At 63.2% G+C, this 23,043-nt stretch overlaps 1 protein-coding gene across 1 annotated transcript; it reads right to left on the bottom strand.

The window, feature by feature from the left end:
- Positions 1 to 615: 615 nt before the first annotated feature.
- Positions 616 to 4,204, bottom strand: EBP (EBP cholestenol delta-isomerase). Its single transcript, XM_077789737.1, has 5 exons — positions 3,925 to 4,204; positions 2,989 to 3,025; positions 2,773 to 2,903; positions 1,008 to 1,237; positions 616 to 899 (listed from the first exon to the last, which is right to left on the bottom strand). The coding sequence occupies exons 1-4, from the start codon at positions 4,202 to 4,204 to the stop codon at positions 1,029 to 1,031; spliced, it is 657 nt and encodes a 218-aa protein (XP_077645863.1). The 3' UTR covers positions 616 to 899; positions 1,008 to 1,028.
- Between the last annotated feature and the right edge of the window lie 18,839 nt (positions 4,205 to 23,043).

Raw genomic sequence — 23,043 nt, 5'->3', positions numbered from 1 at the left:
TCACCAGGACCACCCAAAACCCCCCCAGGACTCCCCAAAAACTCCTCAGTACTACCCCAAATCCATCAAGAGACCCCAAAAACCCTCCAGGTACCCCAAAAATGTGCCAGAACCCCCCCAAAGCCCCCCAAAACCCATCAGAACCCCCCAAAAAACCTCCAAAAGCAGAGCCCGAGCTCCATTTCCAGCTCCTTTATTCAAACCCATCCCTGCCCCCCAGGAACGAGGGACATTCCCACGGAAGACCCCCAAAAACGAGGTGGGGATGCCCCAAATTTAGGTGGGGACCCCGAGAACAAAGCTGAGACCCCCAAAAACGAGGGGGAGGTCCCCGTGGGGAACACGGGGGGCTCCGACCGCTCTCCCTGAGCTTTTTTGGGGGGGTCCCAAAATTCATCTCCAGGACCCTCCCGGTGCTGAACCTTCCCACGGGGGGGTTCCCCGATGCTGAGGGGGGGTCCCTCAGTCTGGGGGGGTTCCCTCACCCCTGGGTGGGGGTCTCAGTGGCCTTATGGTGGGGTCCCTCACCCCATGGGGGTCCCTCACCCCTGGGTGGGGGTCTCTCACCCCTGGGTGGGGGTCTCAGTGGCCTTGTGGCGGGGCGGGTCATGGGGGGTCCCTCACCCCTGGGTGGGGGTCTCTCACCCCTGGGTGGGGGTCTCAGTGGGCCTTTGTGGCGGGGCCGGTCATGGGGAGGTCCCTCACCCCATGGGGGGGTCCCTCACCCCTGAGTGGGGGTCTCAGTGGCCTTGTGGCAGGGCCTGTTGTGGGGGGGTCCCTCACCCCATGGGGGGTCCCTCACCCCTGGGTGGGGGTCCCTCACCCCTGGGTGGGGGTCTCAGTGGCCTTATGGTGGGGTCCCTCACCCCATGGGGGTCCCTCACCCCTGGGTGGGGGTCTCAGTGGGCCTTGTGGCGGGGTCCCTCACCCCTGGGTGGGGGTCCCTCACCCCTGGGTGGGGGTCTCAGTGGCCTTGTGGCGGGGTCCCTCACCCCTGGGTGGGGGTCCCTCACCCCTGGGTGGGGGTCTCAGTGGGCCTTGTGGCGGGGCCGGTCGTGGCCGCGCTGGGCCCGGGCCAGCTGCCGCCCGGCGTCCACGAGCAGCAGGCCGGGCACCAGCAGCCAGAGCCCGTTGAGCCCCACGAAGTAGCCCCAGAAGTAGAGGGGCCGCGGGTCACTGTGCGCCCAGCCCGCCCGCGCCTCCGTGGCGAAGTACAGCACGTCCCCGTAGAGCTGGCCTGCGGCGGGGACAGGCAGGGCATGGGGACAGGGACAGGCAGGGCATGGGGACAGGGACAGGGACAGGCAGGACATGGGGATGGGGACAGGGACAGGCAGGACATGGGGACAGAGACAGGGACAGGCAGGACATGGGGACAGGGACAGGCAGGACATGGGGACAGGGACAGGGACAGGCAGGGCATGGGGATGGGGACAGGGACAGAGGGACAGGGACAGGCAGGGCATGGGGACAGGGACAGTCAGGGCATGGGGACAGGCAGGGCATGGGGACAGGCAGGGCAGGGGGACAGGCAGGGCAGGGGGACAGGGACAGGCAGGGCATGGGGACAGGGACAGGCAGGACATGGGGACAGGGACAGGGACAGGCAGGGCATGGGGACAGAGACAGGCAGGGCATGGGGACAGGGACAGGGACAGGCAGGGCATGGGGACAGGGACAGCCAGGGCATGGGGACAGGCAGGGCATGGGGACAGGCAGGGCAGGGGGACAGGGACAGGGACAGGCAGGGCATGGGGACAGGGACAGGGACAGGCAGGGCATGGGGATGGGGACAGGGACAGGCAGGGCATGGGGATGGGGACAGGGACAGAGGGACAGGGACAGGCAGGGCATGGGGACAGGGACAGGCAGGGCACGGGGACAGGGACAGGCAGGGCATGGGGACTGTCAGGGCATGGGGACAGTCAGGGGGAACACGGGACAGGGACTGGAGATGGAGACAGCCTGGGGACGGGGACAGCCAGGGGATGGGGACAGCTTGAGGGGGACAGGAACAGGGAACGTCAAGGGGGGACAGCCTGAGGAGGACAGGGACAGGAGACAGGGGACAGGGACAGCCTGAGGGGGACAGGAACAGGGAACAGGGACAGTCTGAGGGGGACAGGGACAGGAGACAGGGGACAGGGACACTCTGAGGGGGACAGGGAAAGGAGACAGCAGACAGGGACAGTCTGAGGGGGACAGGGACAGCCTGGGGGGGACAGGGACAGGAGACAGTCTGAGGAGGACAGGGACAGTCACGGGGGGACAGGAGACAGGGGACAGCCTGGGGGGACAGGGACAGCCTGGGGGGGACAGGGACAGGAGACAGGGGACAGCCTGGGGGAACAGGGACAGCCTGAGGGGGACAGGGACAGGAGACAGGGGACAGGGACAGCCTGGCGGGACAGGGACAGCCTGGGGGGACAGGGACAGGAGACAGGGGACAGGGACAGCCTGGCGGGACAGGGACAGCCTGGGGGGGACAGGGACAGGAGACAGGGGACAGTCTGGGGGAACAGGGACAGTCTGAGTGGGACAGGGACAGCCTGAGGGGGACAGGGACAGGAGACAGGGGACAGGGGACAGTCTGAGGGGGACAGGGACAGCCTGGGGGGACAGGGACAGCCTGAGGGGGACAGGGGACAGTCTGAGGGGGACAGGGACAGCCTGGGGGGACAGGGACAGCCTGAGGGGGACAGGGACAGGAGACAGGGACAGCCTGGGGGGACAGGGACAGTCTGGGGGGACAGGGACGTGGCCGCGCCGTACCCAGGGACACGATGAGCTGCAGCACGAAGCGCGCCGGGTGCTGCCGCAGCAGCGCCAGGAAGGTGAGGAAGCTGAGGGGACCCCAGGCCCAGGCTGTCACCGTCTCCATGGCCACCGTGAAGTCATCGCTCCTGCGGGGACACCCCGGGGTGGCGGGTCACCCGGGGACACCGGGGACGGGCCACCCCTCCCCGTGTCCCCGCGTCCCCAACTCACGTCATGTAGCGGCTGTCGGCCTTGGCGTATTCCTTCCCTGCCGATTTGGGGAGGGGTCACCGGGGTGGGGGGGGAAGGGGACCCCCACAGCCCCCAGGGGACACCCAGGACGCGGCTGTGCCCTGCCACCAGCCCAGGGACCCCTCAGACACCCCAGGGACCCCTCCCCACATATCCAGGGACCCACTCAGATGCCCCCAGGACCCCTCCCCACATATCCAGGGACCCCTCAGATGCCCCCAGGACCCCTCCCCACATATCCAGGGACCCCTCAGATGCCCCAGGGACCCTTCCTCATGTACCCAGTCTCCCGCCAGTGCCTCCTGATGCCATTGGGACCCCTCCCCATGTGCCCAGGGACACCTTAAACACCCCAGGGACCCCTTCGCACATGCCCAGCGACCCCTTAGACACCCCAAAGACCCCTCCCCACACACCCAATCCCCCTCCAGTGCCCCCTGATGCCCTTGGAACCCCTCCCCACGTGCCCAGCGACCCATTAGACACTCCAGGGACCCCTCCCCACATTCCCAGGGACCCGCCAGTGCCTCCTGATGTCCTTGGGACCCCTCCCCACATTCCCAGGGACCCCTTAGACACCCCAGGGACCCCTCCCCACATTCCCAGGGACCCGCCAGTGCCTCCTGATGACATTGGGACCCCTCCCCACGTAACCAGCGACCCCTTAGACGCCCCAGAGACCCCTCCCCACATACCCAATCCCCCTCCGGTGCCCTCTGATGCCCTTGGGACCCCTCCCCACATTCCCAGGGACCCAGAGACCCCTCCCCACATACCCAATCCCCCTCCGGTGCCCTCTGATGCCATTGGGACCCCTCCCCACATTCCCAGGGACCCAGAGACCCCTCCCCACACCCCCAATCCCCCTCCAGCGCCTCCCTCGACCCCTCCCCGAACCCCCCCGGCGGTGCTCACAGACGTCGGCCAGCAGGCCGGTGTCGGCGGGCAGCTGGCGGTGCCGGAGGCTGAAGTAGCCCTCCAGGACGCCGTGGATGGCGGCGCAGAGCAGGAACCAGCCCAGCGCCAGGCGGCGGGCGGGGCTGCGCCGGGCCCCGCCCAGCGCCCAGCCCAGCGCCAGCAGCGCCGCCGCCGCCGCCGCCACCGCGCCTGCGCACTGCCAGCCGGGCCGCGCGCCCGCCACGTAGCCCGGCAGCGCCAGCGCGCGCGGCCAATAGGGGTGCGCGCTCGTCTCCATGGCAACCGCGCCGCCGCCCTGCGGGAGCGCCTGAGGGGAAAGGCGGAAGTCGGCGCGGCCGGGCAAGGCCCGGCGAATGGCGAGCGGGGAAATGAGGAACGGCGGCAACGCCCGCGCCTCCCCCGGCACCGCGCCGGGCTTTCCCCGGCAGCCCCGGATCCCGCCGAGCCCCGGCCCCGCCGCCGCTCCGGCCGCGCTCACCTCGGCCCCGCTCGGCTCGGCCGCGCTCACCTCAGCCGCTCCCGCCGCCGCGCGCCGCGCCTCGCGCCGCCCCCGCGGCCAATAGCAGCGCGGCCGCCTCCAGGCCGGCCAATAGGAGAGCGCCCCGCCCGACTCTGCCCGCCGCTGATTGGCCGCGCTCGCCGCTGGGGAGATGTGGGGCCAGGGGGCGTGGCTTGGCGTGGTGGGCGTGGCCACGCACGAAGTGGGCGTGGCTTGAGCGCGGTCTATTGGGGGGCTCTAAAGGGGGACCCCCCGAAATTAATTAGGGACCCCAAAGACCCCAAACAAAATGAATTATCCCCCCCAAAATTAATTAGGTACCCCAAAAAAACCCCACCCAAAATTAATTAGGCCCCCAAAATTAATTAGACCCCAAAGACTCCCTCCCAAAATTCTACAGGGGCCCCAAGGACCCCCCCCAAATTAATTAGGGACCCCAAAGACCCCAACCAAAATTAATTACCCCCCAAAATTAATTAGGGACCCCAAAGACCCCCCCCCAAAATTCTATAGGGGCTCCAAGGATCCCCCCCCACATAATTAGGGACACCAAGGACGCCCCCCAATTAATTAGGGACCCCAAAGACCCCCCCAAAATTCTATAGGGGCACTAATGACCCCCCCAAATTAATTAGGGACCCCAAAGACCCCCCCCAAAATTCTATAGGGGCACTAATGACCCCCCCCAAATTAATTAGGGACCCCAAAGACCCCCCCCAAAATTCTATAGGGGCACTAATGACCCCCCCAAATTAATTAGGGACCCCAAAGACCCCCCCAAATTACGCCCCCCCCTCAGCTGTAGAGGAACCATACGAATCCCCCCCCCATTTTATACAAGAGCCCCCCCCCCCAAATTTTTCAGCTTTTGGGGCACTCAGGACCCCCAAAATCGCCGAAATTCCCCCCAAAAAAAGAGGCGGAGGCGGGGGTGGCAGCAGGTCCCTGTATTGACCCCCCCAGCCCCCCAAAAACCCCCAAACCCCCCCGGGACCCCCAAAAGCGGCGGCTCGCCAGGAGCGGCCGGGGGGGCCGGGATTTTGGGGACCCCCCCTCCCCTCCCCCACCCTGGAATTTGGGACCCCTCCCCCACCCCCGAAATGAAGTTGGGGACCCCCCCCACCCCCCAAAAAGGGTTGGGGGGTTTTTTTTGGGGGGTCACACGAGGGTCCCGGGGGGCTGCGGCTCGGGGGGGGGAGGGGGAGGGGGGGGGGTGGTCCCGGGGGGGTCCCTGGGAGGGGGAAATTCCCAAAAAATTCCGAAAAAAGGGAAAAAAAAAGAGGAAATCAAGGGGGAAAAGGGGGAAAAGAAAAAAAAGGGGGGGGAAGGAGAAAATAAAGAAAAAAAAGGAGAAAATAAAGAGAAAAAAGGGAAAAAGGAGAAAATAAAGGGAAAAGGGGGAAAAAAGGAGAAAATAAAGAGGAAAAAGGGAAAAAGGAGAAAATAAAGGGAAAAAAGGGAAAAAAGGAGAAAATTAAGGGAAAAGGGGGGAAAATGAGAAAATAAAGGGAAAAAGGGGAAAAAAGGAGAAAATAAAGAGAAAAAATGGAAAAAGGAGAAAATAAAGGGGAAAAGGGGGGAAAGAAAATAAAGGGAAAAAAGGAGAAAATAAAAGGGAAAAAAAGTGAAAATAAAGGGAAAAGAGGAAAAAAGGAGAAAAATTAAGGGAAAAGGGGGGAAAATGAGAAAATAAAGGGAAAAAGGGGAAAAAAGGAGAAAATAAAGAGAAAAAAGGGAAAAAGGAGAAAATAAAGGGAAAAAGTGGGGAAAGAAAATAAAGGGAAAAAAGGAGAAAATAAAAGGGAAAAAAGGTGAAAATAAAGGGAAAAAAGGAGGAGAAAATAAAAATAGGGGGAAAAGGAGAAAATAATGGGGAAAAAGGGTGGAAAAGAGAAAATAAAGTAAAAATGGGAAAAAAATGAGAAAATAAAGGGAAAAAGGGGGGGGAAGATTAGAAAATGAAGGGAAAAAAAGGGGGAAAAGGAGAAAAAAAAGGGAAAAAAGGGGAAAATAATGAAAAAAAAGGGGAAAAGGAGAAAAAAAGGGAAAAAAGGGGGAAAAGGGAAAAAAGAGAAAAAAGAGAAAAAAGAGAAAAAAGAGAAAAAAGAGAAAAAAGAGAAAAAAGAGAAAAGAGAAGAAGAAAAGTTAGGACCCCCCGAAGTGACCCCCCCGCTCCGTCCCTCCCCCCACCCAAATTTGGGGACCCCCCCCCCAGCCCCCCCCAAACCCAGCCCGGAAGGGAGAAAGGAGCAGAGGGACCCCAAAAATGGGGGGAGCCCCAAAATTGGGGGGTGGGGGGACCCCAAATTTTGGGGTTTGGGGGTCCCTGAAGGATGGAGGGGGGGGGGTCCCTAAAATTGGGGAGGGTCCCCAAAATGGGGGGGCTGTGTTTGGACATTCAGACATGGGGGGGGGGGTCCCCAAAATAGGGAGAGGGGACACCTGGACATGGGGGGGGGGGGGTCCCCAAAAGGGGGAGGGTCCCCAAAATGGGGGTGGGTGCCTAAAATGGGGGGAGGGTCCCCAAAACGGGGTGGGGGAGGGGCAGATTCACACCCAGAGCTTCCCAATTAACCCGGGGGGGTCCCCAATTACCATGGGGGGGGTCCCCAACACCCCCGGGGGGTCCCCAATTACCATGGGGGGGGTCCCCAATACCCCGAGCGGGGGGTCCCCAATACCCCGAGGTACGCTGGGGGGGTCACCAACACCCGAGGGGTGGTCTCTATACTCCCGGGGGGGGTCCCCAATATCCTGGGTGGGGGTCCCCAATACCCCGAGGGGGGGGTCCCCAACACCCCTGGGGGGGGTCCCCAATTACCCTGGGGAGGGTTAGGGGTCCCCAATACCCCCCCCCAACCCCCTGGCGGGTGGTCCCAAAACTCCCGGGGGGGGTCCCCAACACCCCGGGGGGGTCCCCAACACCCCTGGGGGGGGTCCCCAATTACCCTGGGTGGGGTGGGGGTCCCCAATACCCCGGGGGGGGTCCCCAATACCCCGAGATACCCCGGGGGGGGTCCCAACCCCCCGGCGGGTGGTCCCAATACTCCCGAGGGGGGGTCCCCAAAACCCCGGGGGGGGGTCCCCAATTACCCTGGGTGGGGTGGGGGTCCCCAATACCCCCCCTAACACCCGAGGGGTGGTCTCTATACTCCCGGGGGGGGTCCCGAACACCCCGGGGGGGGGTCCCCAACACCCCTGGGGGGGGTCCCCCCCTCCCCCCCCTCAGCAGCGCGGGCCGCCCCTCCCCCCGCCGTACCTGGCCGCCAGGGCCCCGGCGTAGCTGAGCGAGTGGGGGAGGGCGGGGGGCGGGGCGGGGGGCGGCTCCCGGCGGCGCTGGGGGAGGGGCGGTGGGGGAGGGCCGCGGGCGGGGGTCGCGGCGTGCCGCAGGTACCAGTGGCGCAGCCCCTCCAGCGCCAGCCACTTCTGGCTGCGCCGCTGCTCCGGCCAGCGGCCCGGGGGAGGGGCTGCCGAGCCCCCCGGCCCTCCCCCACCCTCCCCCCGCCCCCCCGGGGGGGGCTCGGGGCTGCGGGACCCTCCCCCCCCCCCCGCCGCCCCTCCCCCATAATCGATCAGCGCCTCCGAGCTGTTGCTGCGGCGGCTGCGGGGGGGGAGGGGCAGCGGGGGGGGGGGAGGGCCGGGGGGGGGAGCACCCCCGAGCCCCCTCCCCAATTGCGAGTCCTGGCTGCCGGACCAGGGCCGGGGGGGCAGCCCCCGGGGGGCGTCGGGGCTGCGGGGAAAGCAGAGTTTTAATTCCAAAAAATATAAAAAATGGGGGCTTTAGGACGGGGAAACGGAAGGGAAAAAAAAAAATAAAAGGTTGGCCCGTCCCGAAAAATTAATATCCGATCAGATTTTGTTCCCTCCCCCGAAAAAATCCACTTTTTCACCCGTAATAAAACATTTTCACCCCCCAAAAAAACCCCTAAAAACCTCCTTGTCTGCAAAACCCCTCGTTTTCCCACATAACAAAGCCTTTTTCCCCAAAATCCCGTTTTTTCCCCCCAAATTCCCATGGTTTTTTTCCCCAAAATCCCGTTTTTTCCCCCCGAATTCCCAGGTTTTTCTCCAAAATCCCAGTTTTTTCCCAAATTCCCGTGTTTTTTCCCCAAATTTCCATTTTCCCCCCCGAATTCCCATTTTTCCCCCCGAATTCCTGGGTTTTTCCACCTGAATTCCCATTTTTCCCCCCGAATTCCCGGGTTTTTCCCCCCAAGTTCCCATTTTTTTCCCGTTTTTTTCCCAGTTTTCCCCGTTTTTTTCCTGAATTCCCGTTTTTTTCCCCCCAAATTCCCGGTTTTTCCCTGTTTTTTCCCGTTTCTTTCCCGTTTTTTCCCCATTTTTTCCCTAATTCCAGTTTTTCTCCGTTTCTTTCCCATTTTCCCCCGGTGTTTCCCATTTTTCCCGTTTTCCCCGTTTCTTTCCCGTTTTTCCCCATTTTTCCCCCATTTTTTTCCCGTTTTCCCCCCCTTTTTTCCCCTGTTTTTCCCCGAATTCCCATTTTGCCCCCAAGTTCCCGTTTTCCCCGTTTCTTTCCCGTTTTTCCCCATTTTCCCCCCCTTTTTTTCCCGTTTTTCCCCCTTTTTTCCCCGTTTTTTCCCCAAATTCCCATTTTTCCCCCCAAATTCCCGTTTTTCCCCCCTTTCTTTCCCGTTTTTCCCCCCTTTTCTTTCCCATTTTTCCCCCCTTTTTTTCCCGTTTTTCCCCCCGAATTCCCATTTTTTCCCCGAATTCCCATTTTTCCCCCCGAATTCCCATTTTTCCCCCAAATTCCCATTTCCCCGTTTCTTTCCCGTTTTCCCCGTTTCTTTCCCATTTTCCCCCGTTTTCCCCCATTTTTTCCCCATTTTTTCCCCGAATTCCCATTTTTCCCCCCGAATTCCCATTTTCCCCCCAAATTCCCGTTTCCCCGTTTCTTTCCCGTTTTCCCCGTTTTTCCCCGTTTTTCCCCGTTTTTCCCCCATTTTTTCCCCGTTTTTCCCCCCGAATTCCCATTTTTCCCTGAATTCCCATTTTTTCCCCGAATTCCCATTTTTCCCCCCGAATTCCCATTTTTCCCCCCGAATTCCCGCTTTCCCCCCATTTTTTCCCCGTTTTTTCCCCGAATTCCCATTTTTCCCCCCGAATTCCCGTTTTTTCCCCGAATTCCCGTTTTTCCCCCCGAATTCCCATTTTCCCCCCGAATTCCCGTTCCCCGTTTCTTTCCCATTTTCCCCGTTTCTTTCCCATTTTTTCCCCGAATTCCCATTTTTTCCCCGAATTCCCATTTCCCCCCGAATTCCCGTTTCCCCGTTTCTTTCCCGTTTCCCCGTTTCTTTCCCGTTTTTCCCCGTTTTTCCCCCATTTTTTCCCCATTTTTCCCCCCGAATTCCCATTTTCCCCCCGAATTCCCATTTTTCCCCCCGAATTCCCGTTTTTTCCCCGAATTCCCGTTTTTCCCCCCGAATTCCCATTTTCCCCCCGAATTCCCGTTTTCCCCGTTTCTTTCCCGTTTTCCCCGTTTTTCCCCGTTTTTCCCCGTTTTTCCCTGTTTTTCCCCCATTTTTTCCCCGTTTTTTCCCCGAATTCCCGTTTTCCCCCCCGAATTCCCATTTTCCCCCCCGAATTCCCATTTTTCCCCCCGAATTTCCCATTTTTCCCCCCAAATTCCCATTTCTCCGTTTCTTTCCCGTTTTCCCCGCTTTTCCCCGTTTTTCCCCGTTTTCCCCCCATTTTTTCCCCATTTTTTCCCCGAATTCCCATTTTTCCCCCCGAATTCCCATTTTTCCCCCCGAATTCCCATTTTCCCCCGAATTCCCGTTCCCCGTTTCTTTCCCGTTTTTCCCCATTTCTTTCCCGTTTTTCCCCGTTTTTCCCCCATTTTTTCCCCGTTTTTCCCCCATTTTTTCCCCATTTTCCCCCCGAATTCCCATTTTCCCCCCGAATTCCCATTTTCCCCCCATTTTTTCCCCATTTTTCCCCCCGAATTCCCATTTTCCCCCGAATTCCCGTTTCCCCGTTTCTTTCCCGTTTTTCCCCGTTTTTTCCCGTTTTTCCCCCATTTTTTCCCCGTTTTTTCCCCGAATTCCCATTTCTCCCCCGAATTCCCATTTTTCCCCCCGAATTCCCATTTTCCCCCCAAATTCCCGTTTCCCCGTTTCTTTCCCGTTTTTCCCCGTTTTTCCCCCATTTTTTCCCCATTTTCCCCCCGAATTCCCATTTTTCCCCCCGAATTCCCATTTTTCCCCCCGAATTCCCATTTTTCCCCCCGAATTCCCGTTATTTCCCCCCCAATTCCCGCTCCCCGTGCCCCTCACCGCTCGCGGGCCCCGCGGGGGCTCCGGCCCAGCACGGGCGTGGCCGGGACGCTGCGGCCCTCGAGGCTGGAGGCGCTGCGGGGCAGGGTCCGCGCCGGGCTGGCAACGGGAAAAACGCGGAAAAACGGGGAAAATCGGGAATTGGGGAATGTGGGAATGTGGGGGGAAATCGGGGGGGGGGGTTGGGGCGAAAAATCGGGGGGGTTGGGGGGGAAATTAGGGGGATTTAGGGGAAAAAAGGGGATTTTTTGGGGGAAAAAGTGGATTTTTGGCAGAGAAAAAGGGATTATTTTGGGAACAAATAAGGGAGTTTTGGGGGAAAAAGGGATTTTTGGGGGAAATCAGGGGTTTGGGGGAAAAGCAGAGGATTTTAGGGGGAAAAGGAGATTTTTGGCCAAGAAAAAAGGGGTTTTTTTTGGAACAAATAAGGGAGTTTGGGGTTCAGAAGAGGTTTTTTGGGGGATATCCCAATCAGGATTTCGGGGTTCCGAGGAGGATTTTTGGGGGACGTTCCCAATCAGGATTTGGGGGTTCCGAAGCGGATTTTTTGGGGGATATCCCATGCAGGTTTTTGGGGTTCCAAAGCAGATTTTGGGGCTCCCATGCAGGATTTCGGGGTTCCGAAGGGGATTTTTTGGGGACACTCCCATGCAGGATTTTGGGGGACGTTCCCAATCAGGATTTTGGGGTTCTGAAGGGGATTTTGGGGCTCCCAATCAGGATTTGGGGGTTCCAAAGCAGATTTCGGGGCTCCCCATCAGTATTTTGTGGTTCCGAGGTGGATTTTGGGGCTCCCAATCAGGATTTGGGGGTCCCAAAGCAGATTTCGGGACTCCCAATCAGGATTTGGGGGTTCCAAAGCAGATTTTGGGGCTCCCAATCAGGATTTCGGGGTTCCAAAGCAGATTTCGGGGCTCCCAATCAGTATTTTGGGGTTCCGCGGTGGATTTCGGGGCTCCCAATCAGGATTTCCTGGTTCAGAGGTGGATTTTGGGGCTCCCCATCAGGATTTGGGGGTTCCAAAGCAGATTTCGGGGCTCCCAATCAGGATTTGGGGGTTCTGAAGGGGATTTTGGAGGATGTTCCCAATCAGGATTTGGGGGTTCCAAAGCAGATTTCGGGGCTCCCAATCAGGATTTCGTGGTTCAGAGGTGGATTTCGGGGCTCCCAATCAGGATTTCGGGGTTCTGAAGGGGATTTCGGGGCTCCCAATCAGGATTTCGGGGTTCCGAGGCAGATTTCGGGGCTCCCAGTCAGGATTTGGGGGTTCCAAAGCAGATTTCGGGGCTCCCAGTCAGGATTTGGGGGTTCCGAAGCAGATTTCGGGGCTCCCAGTCAGGATTTGGGGGTTCCAAAGCAGATTTCAGGACTCCCAATCAGGATTTGGGGGTTCCGAGGCAGATTTCGGGGCTCCCCATCAGGATTTGGGGTCCCGCTCACCTGGCGGGCCCGGCCAGCGAGCTGCGGCGCCCGGGGGTCCCGTCGGGGCTCCAGGGGGGGAGGGGCCGCGGCCGCTCGGGGCTGCCCGAGCCCCCCCGGGGGGGGGAGGGGCGGCCGGGCCCGCCCGGGGGGGGCTTGGGGGGGGGCGGGGCTCCTGCGGAGAGGGGGGGGTGAGGTTTGGGGGGGCTCAGTGGCCAGGTAGCCCCCAGGGAGCCCCCCAGGTACTCTGGTAGCCCCCAGGTAGCCCCCTAGATGCTCAGGTAGCCCCCCAAGATGCCCAGGTAGCCCCCCGGGGTCCTTGGTAGCCCACCCAGGGTCAGACAGATATTCTGGTAGCCCCCCCAGGTGCCCAGGTAGCCCCCCCAAGGTGCTCAGGTAGCCCCCTCGGGTCCTTGGTAGCCCACCCAGGGTCACACAGGTGCCCAGGTAGCCCCCCCAGGTGTTGAGGTAGCCCCCCAAGATACCCAGGTAGCCCCCCAAGATACCCAGGTAGCCCCCCAGGTGCCCAGGTAGCCCCCCAGGTTCTCTGGTAGCCCCCCAGGTTCTCCTCTAGCCCCCCAGGTTCTCTGGTGGCCCCCCAGGTTCTTTGGTAGCCCCCCAGGCTCTCCTGTAGCCCCCCAGGTTCTTTGGTAGCCCCCCAGGCTCTCTGGTAGCCCCCCAAGATGCCCAGGTAGCCCCCCAGGCTCCCCGGTAGCCCCCCAGGTTCTTTGGTAGCCCCCCAGGCTCTCTGGTAGCCCCCCAGGTTCTCTGGTAGCCCCCCAAGATGCCCAGGTAGCCCCCCAGGCTCCCCAGTAGCCCCCCAGGCTCTCTGGTAGCCCCCCAGGCTCTCCTGTAGCCCCCAGGCTCTCCTGTAGCCCCCCAGGCTCTCCGGTAGCCCCCCAAGATGCCCAGGTAGCCCCCCAGGCTCCCCGGTAGCCCCCCAGGCTCTCCAGTAGCCCCCCAGGCTCCCCAGTAGCCCCCCAGGCTCCCCGGTAGCCCCCCAGGCTCTCTGGTAGCCCCCCAGGCTCCCCGGTAGCCCCCCAGGCTCTCTGGTAGCCCCCCAGGCTCTCTGGTAGCCCCCCAAGATGCCCAGGTAGCCCCCCAGGTTCTCTGGTAGCCCCCCCCAGGCTCTCCGGTAGCCCCCCAGGCTCCCCGGTAGCCCCCCAGGTTCTCTGGTAGCCCCCCCCAGGCTCTCCGGTAGCCCCCCAGGCTCTCCAGTAGCCCCCCAGGCTCCCCGGTAGCCCCCCAGGCTCCCCGGTAGCCCCCCAGGCTCCCCGGTAGCCCCCCAGGCTCTCCAGTAGCCCCCCAGGCTCCCCGGTAGCCCCCCAGGCTCTCCAGTAGCCCCCCAGGCTCTCCGGTAGCCCCCCAGGCTCCCCGGTAGCCCCCCAGGCTCCCCAGTAGCCCCCCAGGCTCTCTGGTAGCCCCCCAGGCTCCCCGGTAGCCCCCCGCCCCCTCACCGTTCTCCAGCGCGGGGAGGTCGCCCAGGGACCCGTTCTCATCTGGGGGGGCACGGGGGGCTCAGAGCTGCTGGGACCCCCAAACCTGCCCCTCCCCCGTACCCCGACCCCCCGTACCCCAACCCCCCCAGACCCCCAAATCCTCCCCAATCCCCCTGTGCCCCCCAATCCCCCCCGATTCCCCCGTGCCCCCCCAATCCCCCAGCCCCCCAAATCCCCCAGGCCCCCAAATTCCCCCCAATCCCCCCCAGACCCCCAATCCCCCCAGCCCCCCCAATCCCCCAGCCCCCCAAATCCCCCCCAATCCCCCTGTGCCCCCCCAATCCCCCCCGATTCCCCCGTGCCCCCCAATATCCCCCAGCCCCCCAAATCCCCCCCAATATCCCCCAGCCCCCCAAATCCCCCTGTGCCCCCAAATCCCCCCCAATCCCCCCATGCCCCCCCAATCCCCCCCAGACCCCCAATCCTCCCCACCCCCAAATTTCCCCATGCCCCCCCAATCTCCCCCAATCCCCCCGTGCCCCCCAGACCCCCAATCCTCCCCACCCCCTAATTCCCCCGTGCCCCCCAATCCCCCCCAATTCCCCCGTGCCCCCCAAATTCCCCCCAATCCTCCCCGTCCCCCAATTCTGCCATGCCCCCCAAATCCCCCCCAGCCCCCAATCTCCCCCTGCACCCCAATCCCCCCCAGACCCCCCATGCCCCCCAATCCTCCCCACCCCCCAATCTCCCCCAATCCCCCCAAATCCCCCCGTGCCCCCCAATCCCCCCAGCCCCAAATTCCCCCCAATCCCCCTGTGCCCCCCAATCCCCCCAATCCCCTCAATTCCCCCGTGCCCCCCCGTGCCCCCCAATCCCCCCCAGCCCCCCAAATCCCCCCATGCCCCCCAATCCCCCCAGCCCCCCAAATTCCCCCCAATCCCCCCAAATTCCCCCCAATCCCGCCGTGCCCTGACCGTGCCCGGGGGTCCCGAGCTGCGCCCGCAGCTGCCGCAGCCTCTGGGCGGCCTCGGCCTGGAGCCGCTGCCGGCGGCGCCGCTGCTCGGGCGGCAGCCCCGGCACCGCTGCCAGGCGGCGCGCGGCCTCCAGCACCTGCGCCTGCACCTGCACCTGCGCATGGGCCTGGGCATGCGGCTGGGCATGCGGCTGGGCATGCGGCTGGGCATGCGGCTCGCGCCGGGCACGGCTCACCTGGCGCAGAAATGGGGAGAAACGGGGGGAAAATGGGTAAAAATGGGGATAAATGGGGAATGGGAGAGAGCCGGGCGGCCTGCAGTGCCTGCGCCTGCACCTGCACCTGCGCATGGGCCCATGTATGCGGCTGGGCATGCGGCTGGGCATGCGGCTGGGCATGCGGCTGGGCATGCGGCTCGCACCAGGCACGGCTCACCTGGCGCAGAAATGGGGAGAAACGGGGGGAAAATGGGTAAAAATGGGGATAAATGGGAGAGAGCCGGGCGGCCTGCAGTGCCTGTGTCTGCACCTGTGCATGGGCATGCGGCTGGGCATGCGGCTGGGCATGCGCCTCATGCCAGGCACGGCTCACCTGGCGCAGAAATGGGGAGAAACGGGGGGAAAATGGGTAAAAATGGGTAAAAATGGGGATAAATGGGAGAGAGCCGGGCGGCCTGCAGCACCTGCGCCTGCACCTGTGCATGGACCTGGGCATGCGGCTGGGCATGCGGCTGGGCATGCGGCTGGGCATGCGGCTCGCGCCAGGCACGGCTCACCTGGCGCAGAAATGGGGAGAAATGGGGGGAAAATGGGTAAAAATGGGGAATGGGAGAGAGCCGGGCGGCCTGCAGTGCCTGCACCTGTGCCTGCACCTGGGCATGGGCATGGGCCTGCACCAGGGCATGCGGCTGGGCATGCGGCTGGGCATGCGCCTCGTGCCGGGCACGGCTCACCTGGCGCAGAAATGGGGAGAAATGGGGGGAAAATGGGTAAAAATGGGGATAAATGGGAGAGAGCCAGGCAGTCTGCAGTGCCTGCACCTGTGCCTGCACCTGTGCATGGGCCTGCGCATGCGGCTGCAGTTGCGCCTGCGCCTGCACCCAGCACACCTGGGCACAGGAATGGGGGAAAATGGGGGGAAATAGGGAAAATGGGGGGAAAAGGGGAAAAATGGAGATAAATGTGGGGAAAAATGGGGAAAAATGGGGGGAAATGGGGAAAAACTTGGGATAAATGGGGGGAAAAGGGGAAAAATGGGGATAAATGGGGGGAAAAGGGGAAAATGAGAGAAAAATGGGGAAAGGGGGAAATGGGGAAGGGCCGGGCGCTCTCCAGCAGCTGGACCGGGGAGAAATGGGAAAAGTGGGAAAAGGAGAACGGTGGGAAAGAGAAGGAATGGGGAATTTGGGAATGAAAAAATGAGAATTTGGGAATGAGAGAATGGGAATTTGGGAATGGGGGAATGGGAATTGGGGAATGGGGGAATGGGAATTGGGGAATGGAGGAATGGGAATTTGGGAATGAAAAAATGGGAATTTGGGAATGAGAGAATGGGAATTGGGAATGGGGGAATGGGAATTGGGGAATGAAAAAATGGGAATTTGGGAACGAAAAAATGGGAATTTGGGAATGGGGGAATGGGAATTTGGGAATGAAAAAATGGGAATTTGGGGATGGGGGAAATTGTGGGAATTTGGGAATCGGGGAATGGGAATTTGGAAAATTGAGAATGGGGAAATTGGGGAAATGAGAATTTGGGATTTAGGAATTTGGGAATGGGGGAAATGGGAGGGAAGGATGAAAATGGCAGAAATTGGGAGGATGGGGATGAAGGAAAGGGGGAATGGGGACAGGGTGGGGACACCTCGGGGTGGGGGGACACCTCGGGGACACCTTTGGACCCAGGGGACACCCAGGGGACACCCAGGGGACACCTCGGGGACACCTTTGGACCCAGGGGACACCCAGGGGACACCCAGGGGACACCCAGGGGACAGCCAGGGACGTACCAGAGCGTGAGGGGACCCGCAGGACTTGGGGGTCCCCAGGTGACACACGGGGGGACGGGAGCCACCGACGGGGTACAGGGGCCACTGCGGGGACACGCGGGGGTGGGGACAGTGGGGACACCCTGGGGACACCCAAGGGACACCCAGGGGACACCCTGGGGGGGCTGGGGACACCAGGGACCACCCAAGGGACATCCTGGGGACACTCAGGATCACCCAGGGGATACCCTGGGACCACCCTGGGGACACCCAGGGGACACATGGGGGGAGTGGGGACACTGTGGGGGGCTGGGGACACCAGGGACCACCCAAGGGACACCCTGGGGACACTCAGGATCACCCAGAGGACACCCTGGGGACACCCAGGGGACATCAGGGGACACCCAGGGGACACCCTGGGGGGGCTGGGGACACCAGGGACCACCCAAGGGACACCCTGGGGACACTCAGGGTGTGGGGCCACCATGGGGGAGCCAGGGGCCACCAGGGATCACCCAGGGACCACCTTGGGGACACTCAGGGACCACCCAGGGGACAACAGGGGACACCCAAGGGACACCCTGGGGTGACCAGGGATCACCCAGGGGACATCAGGGGACACTCAGTGGCCACCATTGGACACACAAGGACCACCAAGGGGACACCGTGGGGGGACCGGGGACACCAGGGACCACCCAAGGGACACCCTGGGGTCACCAGGGATCACCCAGGGGCCACCAGGGACCACCCTGGGGACACCGTGGGGACACTCAGGGACACATGGGGACCACCCAGGGGACACTCAGTGGCCCACCAGGGTGTGGGGCCACCACGGGGGATCCAGGGACCACCCTGGGGACACCCAGGGGACACCCAGGGGACACCCAGGGGACACCCAGGGACCACCCAGGGGACACCCAGGGGACACCCAGGGGACACCAGCGACTGGCGGCCACCACGGGGGTCCGGGGGCACCCCGAGGTGGGATTTGGAATAGTGACCTCCCCCCCCCACCCAAAACTGGACATTTCAGCCACCCCCAAACCCCCCCAGCCCCCCCCCCCCCCCAAATGTCCCCAAATGTCCCCAAAGGTCCCCAGACCCACCTCGGGGGGGGGTCCCCGCGGGGGGGCCCCGGAGCGGCGCCGGGGGGGGGGCTGGGGTCTCTCTCCGGGCTCCAGGGGGTACTCGGGGGGCAACTGCCCCGTCAGCTCCTGGGGGGGAGGGCAGTGGGGAGGGGTCCGGGGGTCCTGGGGGTTTGGGGAGGGGTCCGGGGGGCTTGGGGGGCTTGGGGAGGGGTCCTGGGGGGCTTGGGGGGTTTGGGGAGGGGTCCTGGGGGGTTTGAGGGGTCCTGGGGGTATTTGGGGAGGGGTCCTGGGGGTATTTGGGGAGGGGTCCTGGGGGGGTTAGGGGGGCTGGGAGTATTTGGGGAGGGGTCCTGGGGGTTTGGGGAAGGGTCCTGGGGGGATTGGGGGGTTTGGGGAGGGGTCCTGGGGGGTTTGGGGGGTTTGGGGAGGGGTCCTGGGGGGTTTGGGGGGTTTGGGGAAGGGTCCTGGGGGGATTGGGGGGTTTGGGGAGGGGTCCTGGGGGTTTGGGGAGGGGTCCTGGGGGGCTTGGGGGGCTTGGGGAGGGGTCCTGGGGGATTTGAGGGGGCTGGGGGTATTTGGGGAGGGGTCCTGGGGGGGTTGGGGGTGCTGGGGGGTTTGGGGAGGGGTCCTGGGGGGGTTTGGGGGGACTGGGGGTATTTGGGGAGGGGTCCTGGGGTGTTCTGAGGGGGGATCCTGGGGGGCTTTGGAGGGGTTTGGGGAGGGGTCCAGGGGGTCTGGGGGGTCCTGGGGGGTTTTGGGGAGGGGTCCTCAGGATGGGGACAAGCCCAGGGGTCACTCAGGGTGGCCTGGGGTCATTTAGGGGTCACCCAGGGGTCCTGGGGGGTCACTCGGGGTCACCCAGAGCTGGGGTCAGGGGTCAGAGGTCATTGTGGATGGCCGGTGGGTGAGGGTCAGGGTTTGGGGGTCACTCAGAGGTCACTCCGGGGTCACCCAGGGGTCACCGGGGGTCACTCGGGGGTCACCGGGGGTCACTGGGGGTCACCTGGGGGTCACTCAGGGGTCACTGGGGGTCACTCAGGGGTCACCTGGGGGTCACTCAGGCCACCATGGTGAGCAGGAATCCCAGGGGTCACTCAGGGAGGGGGAGCGGGGTTTGGGGGTCACCCGAGGGTCACTCGGGGGTCACCGGGGGTCACCCAGGGGTCACTCAGGGGTCACTCGGGGGTCACCCAGGGGTCACCCGGGGGTCACTCGGGCCACCCATGGTGAGCAGGAATCCCAGGGGTCACTCAGGGAGGGGGAGCGGGGTTTGGGGGTCACCCGGGGGTCACTCGGGGGTCACTGGGGGTCACCCAGGGGTCACTCGGGGGTCACTCGGGGGTCACCCAGGGGTCACGGGGTCACTCACGGCCTCCTGCAGGCAGAGGCGCCGCAGCTCCCGCAGGCGCAGCCCCAGCGCCTGGCGCAGCCCCCGCTGCCGCTCCCGCAGCTCCTGCAGCCGCCCCGGCACCGCTGGGGACAGGGACAGTGAGGGACAGGGACAGGGACAGCAGGGACAGCAGGGACAGGGACAGGGATGGGACAGGGACAGGGACAGGACAGTGAGGGACGGGAATTGGGGACAGCAGGGACAGCAGGGACAGGGATGGGACAGTGAGGGACAGGAATTGGGGACAGCAGGGACACGGACAGGGATGGGACAGGGACAGGGACAGGGACAGGACAGTGAGGGACAGGGACAGGGACAGTGAGGGACAGGAATTGGGGACAGCAGGGACAGGGACAGTGAGGGACAGTGAGGGACAGGGACAGGGACAGGGATGGGACAGGGATTGGGGACAGCAGGGACAGCAGGGACAGGGATGGGACAGTGAGGGACAGGAATTGGGGACAGCAGGGACAGCAGGGACAGGGACAGGGATGGGGACACGGACAGGGACAGTGAGGGACAGGGACAGGGACAGGGATGGGACAGTGAGGGACGGGGACAGGGACAGGGATGGGACAGCGACAGGGATTGGGGACAGCAGGGACAGGGATTTGGGACAGGGACAGGGACAGTGAGGGACGGGGACAGGGATTGGGGACAGGGACAAGGACAGGGACAGGGAGGGATGGGGACAGGGATTGGGGACAGTGAGGGACAGGGACAGGGAGGGACAGGGACAGAGGGACTGTGACAGTGAGGGACACGGGGACAGGGATTGAGGACAGGGACAGGGACACAGGACACAGGGACAGTGACAGGGACGGGGACAGGGACAGAGATGGGACAGGGATTGGGGATAGGGACAGTGAGGGACAGGGACACGGACAGGGACAAGGAGAGGGACAGGGACAGGGACACGGGCAGTGAGGGACAGGGATTGGGGACAGCAGGGACAGCAGGGACAGGGATTGGGAATGGCAACAGGAACAGGGACAGGGACAAGGGACAGGGGACAGTGAGGGATAGGGACAGGGACAGGAACAGGGACTGGGGACAGCAGGGACGGGGACAGGGACAGTGATGGACAGGGGACACAGCGGGGACAGGGAGGGACACGGACAGGGGAGAGGGACAGGGATGGGGACAGGGGACAAGACACGGTGACAAGGGACGGGGACAGGGGAAAGGGACATGGGGACAAGGATGGGGACAGTGACAGGGACAGGACACAGGGACATGGGGACAGTGACAGGGACGGGGAACAGGGACAGGACATGGGGACAAGGATGAGGACAGGGACAGTGACAATGACAGGGAGGGGGACAGGGACAGGGGATAGGGACAGGATACAAGGACACGGGGACAGGGACAGGACAGAGAACATGGGGACAGCGACAAGGGACACAGGGTCACAGTGACAGGGACAGGGACAGGACATGGGGACACGGGGACAGGGACAGTGACAGGACATGGGGACACGGGGACAGGGACAGGGACAGGACACAGTGACAAGGGACAGGGGACGGGGATGCGGACAGGGGACAGTGACAGGACATGGGGACAAAGATGAGGACAAGGATGGGGACAGGATACAGTGACAAGGGACAGGGAACAGGGACAGTGACAGGGACAGTGACAGGGACAGGACATGGGGACAGGGAACAGGGACATGGGGACAGTGACAGGGACAGGACAGAGAGGACATGGGGACAGCGACAAGGGACACAGGGTCACAGGGACAGTGACAGTGACAGTGACAGTGACAGGAACAGGGACAGGGACAGTGACAGGGACAGGACATGGGGACACGGGGACAGGGACAGTGACAGGGACAGGGACAGGACACGGGGACACGGGGACAGGGACAGTGACAGGGACAGGGACAGGACACGGGGACACGGGGACACGGGGACAGGGACAGGGACAGTGACAGGGACAGGGACAGGACATGGGGACAGTGACATGGTGACAGTGACAGTGATAGGGACAGTGACACGGTGACAGTGACACGGTGACAGTGACAGTGACACGGTGACAGGGACAGTGACACGGGGACAGTGACAGTGACAGTGACATGGTGACAGTGACAGTGACACGGTGACAGGGACAGTGACACGGGGACAGTGACAGTGACAGTGACATGGTGACAGTGACAGTGACACGGTGACAGGGACAGTGACACGGGGACAGTGACACGGTGACAGTGACACAGTGACACGGTGACAGTGACACGGTGACAGTGACAGTGACACGGTGACAGTGACACGGTGACAGGGACAGGACACGGTGACAGGGACAGGGACAGGGTGACAGTGACACGGTGACAGTGACAGTGACAGTGACACGGTGACAGTGACACGGTGACAGGGACAGTGACAGTGACACGGTGACAGTGACACGGTGACAGTGACACGGTGACAGTGACAGTGACGGTGACAGTGACACGGTGACAGGGACAGTGACACGGTGACAGTGACAGTGACACGGTGACAGTGACAGTGACACGGTGACAGTGACAGTGACAGGGACAGTGACACGGTGACAGGGACAGTGACACGGTGACAGTGACAGTGACACGGTGACAGTGACACGGTGACAGTGACAGTGACACGGTGACAGTGACGGTGACGGTGACACGGTGACAGGGACAGGGTCGCGGTACCTGCGGGGCCGTAGGTGCCGGGCGGGAGGATGTGACCCCTCACCTCCATCGCGGGCCCATGGGGGGCTGCGGGAGGGAGGAAACCGGGGTCAAAGGTCACGATTTGGGGGGGTCAGAGGTCAGGATTTGGGGGGTCAGAGGTCAGGATTTGGGGGGTCCCATTTGGGGTCAAAGGTCAGGATTTGGGGGGTCAGAGGTCAGGATTTGGGGGGTCCCATTTGGGGTCAGAGGTCAGGATTTGGGGTGTCCCCACCCCCGCCCCTCCCCCCGCACCCGGAGCGGACCCTGAACCCCAAAAACCCGGGGGGGGGTCCCCAAAATGGAGCGGGGGGCCACGGGGTCACCCCCACCCCAAAAAGGAGCCAGGGAACGCCCCCCACCCAAAAGGGACCCCCAAATCCGCGGGATCCCCAAAAAAAGGACCCAGAGGGACCCAGGGGTGCCCCCCCACCCCAAAATCCCACCCAGGGGTGCCCCCCACCCCAAAATCCCACCCAGGGGTGCCCCCCACCCCCAAATCCCACCAAGGGTGCCCCCACCCCCCAAAAAGCCCCGAGGGGTTCCCCCACCCCTAAAAACGAACCCCGGGGGCGTCCCGGGGTCTCCCTCACCCCAAAATCCACCCAGGGGTGCCCCCCACCCCCCAAATCCCACCCAGGGGTGCCCCCCACCCCAAAATCCCATCCAGGGGTGCCCCCCACCCCCAAAATCCCACCCAGGGGTGCCCCCCACCCCCCAAAATCCACCCAGGGGTGCCCCCAACTCCAAAAAAGCCCCCAGGGGTGCCCCCCACCCCCCAAATCCCACCCGGGGTGCCCTCATCCCCCAAAATCCCACCCGGGGGTGCCCCCACCTCCAAAAAAGCCCCCAGGGGTGCCCCCCACCCCCCAAATCCCACCCAGGGGTGCCCCCACCCCCCAAATCCCACCCAGGGCTCTCCCCCTCCCCCAAATCCCACCCAGGGGTGCCCCCACCCCCCAAATCCCACCCAGGGCTCTCCCCCTCCCCCCAAATCCCACCCAGGGCTCTCCCCCACCCCCCAAATCCCACCCAGGGCTCTCCCCCACCCCCCAAATCCCACCCCGGCGCGGCCCCTCCCCCTCAGGGCCGTGTCCCCATTTTTTGGGGGGGGGGTCCCCAACCCCTCCCCCACCCTTTACCTGTTCCGGGGGGGGGTCGCGGCCGGGCGGGTTTTTTGGGGGGGGGTCTCGGCGGCGGGGCCCGGCGGGAGCGCGGCCGGGAGTCGGGGTCCCCCCTGCGCCCCCCCCGCCCCGTGACGTCACTTCCCGCCCCGCCCCTCCCCCCACCCCCTCCCCTCCCCCCCCCGCGCTTCCTGCCCGCGCCCCGCGGCCCCGCCGGGACC

The sequence above is a fragment of the Lonchura striata genome, chromosome 36, assembly GCF_046129695.1.
Source record: "Lonchura striata isolate bLonStr1 chromosome 36, bLonStr1.mat, whole genome shotgun sequence".
NCBI classification, from domain to species: Eukaryota; Metazoa; Chordata; class Aves; order Passeriformes; family Estrildidae; genus Lonchura; species Lonchura striata.
This window is presented reverse-complemented; position numbering and strand designations above follow the sequence as displayed.